General features: G+C 48.1%; 2 protein-coding genes across 2 annotated transcripts in view; one reads left to right on the forward strand and one right to left on the reverse strand.

The window, feature by feature from the left end:
* Positions 1 to 8,224, reverse strand: part of Hpse (heparanase) — a 40,229-nt gene extending 32,005 nt beyond the window's left edge. The window contains exon 1 of the mRNA XM_031336984.1: positions 7,906 to 8,224. Coding sequence (XP_031192844.1) covers positions 7,906 to 8,111 — 206 coding nt within the window. The 5' untranslated portion in view covers positions 8,112 to 8,224. The remainder of the gene's footprint in view (positions 1 to 7,905) is intronic.
* Positions 8,145 to 8,700, forward strand: part of LOC116104604 (proline-rich protein 36-like) — a 9,146-nt gene continuing 8,590 nt past the window's right edge. The window contains exon 1 of the mRNA XM_031391112.1: positions 8,145 to 8,515. Coding sequence (XP_031246972.1) covers positions 8,145 to 8,515 — 371 coding nt within the window. The remainder of the gene's footprint in view (positions 8,516 to 8,700) is intronic.

Raw genomic sequence — 8,700 nt, forward strand, 5'->3', positions numbered from 1 at the left:
CCTGCCTCTGCCTCCCAAGTGCTGGGATTAAAGGCGTGCACCACCACCGCCGCCCGGCTAAAGACTTTTTAATATGTAGTCTAGGTTTGCCTAGACTTGTGATCTCTCTGCGGTGGAGCCCAGAATGCTAGGATTATAGACATGCAACATTGTTGCGGCTTGTAATTGTTATTTTCTGAGAAAGCTCAGTTAAACATTTTCACATGCTCAGCTCTTGGTGGACCTGCTCCTGAACTCCTAGCTGCTATCTGCCTCTAGGGGATGAGCAAAGGTGAGCAGTTCAAGGCACAGAAATAAAGATCCAGGGATTAACCAGATTAGAGGAGTGAGTTTGGGGGCAGTGCCTTGGAAGCCAGTACTGTCATTTGCTCAGAGGAGGAACATGTTCCTGGCCATAGAATGGAAAGGCGAGAAGAGAGGCAGAGGGATCTGTAGAAATTGAGATACAATTGTGGTGGCTAATCTTTCAGTGGCAACTTGCCTGCATTTATAATCACCTTGGAGACACACCCCTAGGTATGCCTATGAGTATTTCCAGACAAGTTTAACGGAGGAGGTAAGATCTACTCTAAATTTTGGTGACTGAATAAAAAGGAGAAAGTGAACAGTGTCTCTCTGCTCTCCATGCAGATGCCATGTGACCAGCAGCCTGCAGCTCCTGCCACCGTGACATCCCTAGCGTGATGAACAAGATGTTGAACCAAGCCTTTCTGTCCTTAAACTGCTCTTGCCAGTCATTCCGTGACTGAGGTTGGCAAAGCTAACACATAAACAGACACCAAACCCACAGGTCCACAGGCCACATGTGACTGGAACTCAAGAAATGCAGGGATATAGCGTGTAGACTCCGAGGCATACGGTCAAGGATTACTCCCTCACACCTAGACGGCAGACTTGCTGTCTTCCAGAACTCCACAGCCACTACACTTGGCAGGGGCCCCCTCCCCCCTCTATTCTAATCCCTCTAGGGTATCCCTAGTTTTGCCAATGTTACCCATATCACTCCCACCCCCCACTCTGAAGCCATCCTGACCAACCCACGATATCGCTAGCTCTGCCTCTGCCCACCTTCCGTGGAGCCAGACTTCAATCCCCTCTTAAGAAATCTCCAGAGTCAGACCCCTTCCCCCACTGACAGCCTACCCCGCATCCCAACCTTCTTCATCCATCTGGGACTGCTCAGTATGAACCCAGAGTCCCAACCAGAGCTTCAGTCTGGGACCAGTTAGAGTCTGAACACAGAAACCCAGAGTGGCCTCAAACTGAAAACTAAGTATTGTTCTGCTGGTCTACGACCCGTCACATTGGAGTTGACAGAGACCAAAAAACCAAGTACCCACCCAGCAAAGGTGAGACCAGATATCTACACAAAGAAGTGGGCCATAACTCCAGATGTCTAGGTCCAGAGCAAAAACCACAAAACCCAAAACAACCCACCTTCTCCAGAAACCAGCACACTATTTTGTTTCAACCTGAGCAAAGCAATTTAGCTGAAGTGTAAGACAAGCATTTCAATGTAGCAATTACGGATGTGTTCAAGGGTCTTACAGAGGGTTGGGATAAATGTCTCTGTGAAGATGAAACACAATCAGTCACACAGTCCATGAGCGCCAAGGCACAGCCCTACAGCTTATGCGAAGGTCCTCCTCAGAGAGTCCCACGCCTCGCACCATCCACTGACTGTGGCCAGGCACTGGTTCTTCTGATCCTTGGCATTTTGACTGTGATGACAGAGATCAGTTTAGGTTTATGTACCTACTATGTGTAAGGTGCATACCTACTATGTATAAGGTATGTAGCACCTATCTGTAATTGAGATAACACAACAGATTGGTGTCCTTTGAGGCCTGGAGGGAAAAGGAACTGTAGCATCCAATTGTGACCTGGGTCAGATGCACATGGACCAAAGCCTGGTCCCCTGAGGTATGGACTACACTGTCATGGGTCACTCTCCCTCAACCCAACCTGCCTTATGTCCCGCTAAGGGTTTCCCACTGTCTGAAATTGGCTTCCCCATGCATCTCGTTGGTCTGCCCGTCCCAGCTGCTGTCCTTCTACTGGTCTCTGAGGACAGGGACTTGCCTGGTCTATCAGATTCTCCACAGTGCCTAGGGAATGGCCCCCAGCACCACTTAGCCAGTATCTGTTAAGTGGATGAAGAAGAACGCCAGCCTGAGAGAGGGCAAGGGAAGACCAGCCAACGACTGTTAGTGAAAAGATGACATTAAAACTCATGGTTGTGGCCATTGCCACACAAAGCAAGTCCTGCACCTCAGAGTTTTGCTACTAAGGAGCTCATGTCTGTCTCCTTTTCTATAGAGTACCTTTTGTGGTTTCAGAGTACAATATTAATACCCTCTGATGGGAAAAAAAAACACCACCAACAACAAAAATATAGACTTAACACAGCTGCAAAACTTGCCATAAAAACGAAATTGATCAAAGGCACAGCATCGTATTCATATGCAGGAAAGGAAAGGGGAAACACCGTCTACCACGGTGTCATAGAAATAATGAAGGATGTGTGAGGCAGCTGCAGCTGTCCTCTTTCCAGAGGAGGCCGTCAACACACACACACACACACACACACAGACACACACACACACACACACGCACACGCACACACACACACGCACATACACACACACACACGCACACACACACACACATACACAGACACACACGCACAGACACACATACACATACACACACACACATACACACACACACACAGAGACACACACAGACACACACAGACACACATACACACACACACACACACACACACACACACACAAACGGCAGGCTGCAGATGTTTTATTTTACTTTTAGGGCAAAACTACATTGTTTCTCTTTGACACAGAAGCAGAGGTGGTTTATTATTATGCACTAAATGCTATATTTCCATTTCCAGACCACCCCAGAGATTGCAAAGGGGGAGGGGGATGGGATTGGACTAAGTGACAGGTGGCATTTCAGAAGGAGCAATGAGGCAGAAGCAGAGGTTATTACCACAGAAGGGTTGGAGTGATAATTCCAACAGTTCAAATATGGAGAAAGAAGAGCGGAGGCAGGTGCTCAGGGACGGACTTCTAGAGCTTACTTTTGCTATCACATGAAGGAGCTGAGAAGGCATGGAGTTGTGCTCCAAGAGCAGGAAGTTGGAATTTCAAGTTTTCACAGACAGCAATGATGTTAATAGAGATGAAGAGTCAGGATGTGGTCATGGTGTTCGCAGGTTGACATGGAGAAGAGCGGCGGGCGTGTGCTCACAACTGTCAGGAAAAAACAGCACCTTGGTTCTCAGGGCCAACTCGCCTGGTGTAAATATTCTCACTGTGGCTGTTTTCAGGGTATCAGAGTGTTGCCGCAGAATGTGGCCGAGAGAAGAAATGCTCACCCTTGCCTTAGTGATGTAAACTGGTCCAACACTGAGGAGCGATTATCTGAAGTGCGAGGATGGAGAAATTGAGAGACCTGTTTTTTCAGGTAAGTTTGATGTCACCTAAGGTGATGGTGGGACTTGGCACTGAGAGCAGTGCTGGGTCTCAGTCAATATGGAGACTAGGGAAAAGACAAGGAGTTGAAGGGGACCTCACACTCGCGTCTCAAAGACAGTCTTTAATACACATCCGTTTCATCCAGCACTGCAGGCAGGTTGGAAGAAAAAAATTTTTTTCCCACTTGGTCTCCTGAAATCACAGTAACGTGGGTGTTGTTATCATCCTCACTTTATAAATATAGAACCTAAACAAAAAGGAGCTGAGCTAACTCACTGAAGGTAACCAACTGAGGGATGTAAGCTACAGCAGTCTACATCCAAACTGATGAGCACTAGAAGTAGGCACAGGCATGGAGTATGAGAATGCACAGCTTGTACTCCACAGGCTATGGGCGGGGAAGAGGAGGCTTCTGGGAACTGCCTCATATTAGCTAGGAAAGGGGGGTGAAGGATTACACCATGAAAATGATAGCGGGTCAGCAAGTTCAAGGCTCCAGGGAGTGTAGTGAAGGGGTCTAGGAGGGAAGGGGATACCAAGAGGTCAGTTAGGGACAGAGCTCAGGGATCAGGCCTGTGGTTGTTCTCAGTTCTTCGTCTCTCTCTCTCCAGTCAAAATTCTTTCTTTCAGTAATAGACAGGGGGCCTGTGGCCCTTTTCCATGTGGGTCTGGTGGTCTGGATGAGAAACGTCCCACATAGGCCCTATACTGGCTGGTTTTATGTCAACTTGATACAAGCTAGAGTCATCAGAGAGGAAGGTGCCTCAGTTGAGAAAATGCCTCCGTGAGATCCAGCTGTAAGGCATTTTCTCAATTAATAATCAAAGGGAGAGGACCCAGTCCGTTATGAGTGGTGCCAACCCCAGGCTGGTGGTCCTGGCTTCTATAAGAAAGGAAGCTGAGCAAGCCAGTAAGCAGCACGCCTTCATGGCTCCTGTATCAGCTCCTGGCTCCAGGTTCCTGCCCTGAGTTCCTGTCCTGACTTCCTTCGATAATGAACAGCAATGTGGAAGTGTAAGCTGAATAAACCCTTTCCTCCCCAACCTGCTTTTTGGTCATGATGTTTCATCACAGCCACAGAAACCCTGTCTGAGACAGGCACACTTATTTGATCCCATGGTCCCCAGACAGCAGTGCTGTTAGAGGAGCTTTAGGGGATAAGCAAGGCCTTGCTAGAGGAAGCCTCTAGGGGTGGGCTTTGAGAGCTCCCAGCCCACCCCACACAGAAGCTCTTTGCTTTGTGTAGACTCCCTGGCCTGGCCAGCCGCTGCCCTTCTTCCCCACCCTTTCCTCCTTACCAAAGGACTCTCTCTGAAACATAAGCCCAAGTAAACATTCTTCCTTACATTGCCTTTGGTGGTGGTGTTTTATCACAGTCACAGAGAAGTAACCAAAGAAATGAGTTATTAAAGCATGCATTTCATAGTGGTAAAAATGCTTCTCCATATACGGAATGCAGCTGTCAATGATGAAATGGTAACTATTAAAATTATAATGAAATGGCCAAAAAAAAAAAAAAAAAGTTTCCTGAAGAAAATGATCGGCATATGAAGCAAAAGCAAAAGCTGCTTTTTTTTTTTTGCTTTGTCATTCAATGCCTCTTTTGTCCTGAAGAACTTGGGATTTCCACCACTCTTCAACATTACATTCTGTCATCTGAAACAATGTGTCATCCTAATGAGGAATTATGGCGAGTGTGTGTGTGTGTGTGTGTGTGTGTGTGTGTGTGTGTACATTACTTCAGATAGAGCGGCGCTCTCTAATACAGTAGGCATAGCTGCTGGGTACTTGAAATACAGTCAGGCTGAACTGAGAACTGACAAGAGAAAACCACAAGATTTTAGATGCATCATTCTAGAAAAGGAATGCTGGTTTGATAGCAGCTGCAGATGCAGTTCCGCGGCAGAGCAGGCTGTTCAGTGTGGGGGACCCTGGACTCAGGCTCCAGCACCTCCGCGGCAGAGCAGGCTGTTCAGTGTGGGGGACCCTGGACTCAGGCTCCAGCACCTCCATGGCAGAGCAGGCTGTTCAGTGTGCGGGACCATGACTCAGGCTCCAGCACCGCCAAACCGCAGCATTCACACTCTATCTCTTTACTGTGTCTCTTCCCTTTTTGCTGTTTTGCCTCTTGAGATGGGGCCTCACTGATGTAGCCCAAGCTAGCCTCGAATATGTGATCCTTTTGTCTTAAGTGCTAGGATTATAGTTAGTGATCATGTTTGGCCTTTCTGCCTTTTGTAAAATGATTCTACCAAAAAGTTTTAAAATTACGTTTGTGTCTGGCATAGGAGGCTCACATCGCAATTCCGCTTCACGTTGTGTCTAGGACTGGGTCTCTTTGGAATTCTGCACTAATCCAAGCTGAGGATATATTTTGACTAATTTCCCCAGGGAAGAGAAATTTAACAGATGTTCCTTTTTCAATTCTAGAGTCTTCTATGATTAACATTTAAATTTTGCATATTGTCTGTTCTCTGGTTACAAATGTGGGAGAGACCTGTTCCCATTCATCCAGTGCCTATAACAAACTCATGCCTCTGAGTTCATCTAGTGAAACCTCCTTGGAGGCATGTCAGAGGCCTGGACCCAAGTCTCCTATCTAAATGTTAATGGCAGTTGTTGTTTTTTAAATCAGTCTATCAATTTGTTTCTAGACTTTTTTTTTTTTTTAAAAAACACACTCTGCCCTATTTCCTTTAAAAATAATTATTAGCTTGTTTTCTTTTTGTATGCCTTTGTTTTTGTGATCAGAGTCTGGATTCAAATACTACTTCTATATACTAGTTGATCGGCCACAGATGAGTTATTTAATTTCCCACAACCTCAATTTCTTCATTATTGCCTCCCAGATGCTGGGATTAAAAGTGTTCACTATCATAACCAGTCTTTACATTTATTTTTTTATTTTATTTTATTTTATTTTTAAGACAAAGTCTGATGTAGCTCATGCTGGCCTTGCTATGTAGTTGAGGATGGCCTTGAACTTCTGACCCTCACCACTTTGGCTCCTGAGTGCTGGGGCACAGATGGTCATGAACCATCATGCCTAGTTTTACAAAATGTTGAGGATTGAACTCAGAATTTTGTGTGTGCTAGGCAAGATGAAACAATGAGCTTAACCTTCAAGCTTTGTAGGAAGCACATGCTATCTCATCAAGCCATTACAGAAATCCAGTGAGCCAGATTTGAGAAAACAGGGTGGTTGGACTACCAGACACTTAGCCACGGGAATCTACGGGAGATCTGCAGCGACACCTGATAGTGTGGACTCCATGCAATCCATGTCTAGGCATTTGACAATGGTGACAGAATGGGCTGGTGAAGATGTAGTCAGCTGAGTGTGGTGGACTTCAGGAGGCTGAGGCAGGGAGATTGAGAGTTCAAGGTCAGCCTGCGATAGTGGCTACACAATGTGGAAACAACAAAGGATGTGGTCATCTCTGGAGGCTCCCAGGTTTAGATGGCCTGTGCCTGTGCCTGAGCCTTTCATCTTGGGGGCAGTCTGCACTCACAGAGCAGAGGCCACAGATGTGGTTCCTGCAGCTGATGAGGCAGCTGCCACGCCAGGCTGCACCCTCGTCTTGCTTTTAAAGAGTTTTTTTTAATTAGCATATATTAATTATACATAATAGTGGGGTTTCATTGTGACATTTTCAAATGTGTATAAAATGTATTTTGGTCATATTCTCCCTGTCCCTCCTACTGACCCCTATCATTTTCCCAATTAGTCTCTGTCTCCTTTCTTCTCCCTCCACTCCCATTCAGTCCAGTCTGGTCTCAAACTTGCCAAAGATCTCCTTTAACTCCCAATCCTCCTACCTCTACTTCCCAAGCGCTGGGACTGGAGGTGTGTGCCCATGCCCGGGATTACACGGTGCTGGGGATGGAACCCAAGTCAGCCTGCATGCGAGGTACACAGTCCATTAACCCGGCCCCTTGCATTTACCCAGCATTTAACATTTAAATGCTTAAAAGGTAGCAAGATGAACAATGGTTGTTCTCCATTGAGGCTTCTTCTATCTGGTTTTTCTTTCTTCCTCTTTTAAATCAAAACTTCCTAACAGAGTTTAAAGGACACCAGCTTACTGGTTCTACACTGAAGCAAAATTCAAAGGCTCCAGATGAAGTGCTGGAGCTTGTGACAGCTTTGTTTGTTTTTGCTTTTGTTTTTTTTCTCCGAGTCTCCTCTTAATACCTGGGCCTGACTGGTGCCCAGGCAACAAGCGCTGAGTAAATGAATCAAGGAAAAAGCTTCTGAGGGGTGACTGCACACGGGAGGGAGGCTCCAGAGAGCAAACACAAAGTTGTTTGAGCAAAGAGAGTGGCTGGCCCTCGAGAGCGTGATTGGACAGGAGAGGGGGACCCGAGGACAGACGAGGGAACGGGACCTGGTGGCTGCACTTACCCCAGGAAGGTGAGGAACCGCGGGTCGGTGGCCAGGCTGGCGTCGATGGTGATGGACAGGAACGAAGGACTCACGCTTTGGAGCGACTGCTTGGTGTAAAACTCCAAGTCTACTACGTCCTCGGCCACCAGCGCGGTCCCCGCCGGGACGCCCTGGGCCACGACACCGAGCGGCCCCCAGAGCCACAGCAGCAGCAGCCGCAGCATCCCACCTGGCTGGACCGCCCGCTGCCGTGAGAGATGGGGCAGCTGGAGCGCTGGCTCAAGCCTCCGGCACCCGGTCCTGCTTCGCCTCTGGCGCCAGGGCTCTGTACCCTCCCACAGCGCTCCATCCCTCCCACCCCTCCCCTGAGTCCCTCCCTAGAGCCTCTTCTCCCCGCCCTCCCCTCTCTTTCATTTCCGTGCTGGCTTTCCCCTCCGCCCGGGTCACGTCCACTTTTGAAATCATCCACACCCGTCCGAAGGGTGCGGAGGTGGCTAGAATCCAAGAGCCTCGGAGGCCTGGGGAGGGAACGCCCGGGAGCCGCGCTGGGGGTGGGACCAGCTTCCTGGTGTCCTGCGCACTCTGTCACCTTTTCTAGGTCCCATCCACTTGGCGCCAGGACTAGACCGTGAGTTAAAAGCCCCGGTTGAGGGTTCAGCCAGCCCCAACTCCGACTCCCTTCTGCCTTAAGACACTGGTCACTTGAGCCTGCCCAAACGTGAGCTAGGATGTCCCCTGTCCGGGATCTGCTTCTCAGGTATCCCTTTGTCACTTGAAAAACCGGATCTAAGCATTGGCTAAAAAGCAACTAGA

The sequence above is a fragment of the Mastomys coucha genome, unplaced genomic scaffold (assembly GCF_008632895.1).
Source record: "Mastomys coucha isolate ucsf_1 unplaced genomic scaffold, UCSF_Mcou_1 pScaffold22, whole genome shotgun sequence".
Taxonomy (NCBI): Eukaryota; Metazoa; Chordata; class Mammalia; order Rodentia; family Muridae; genus Mastomys; species Mastomys coucha.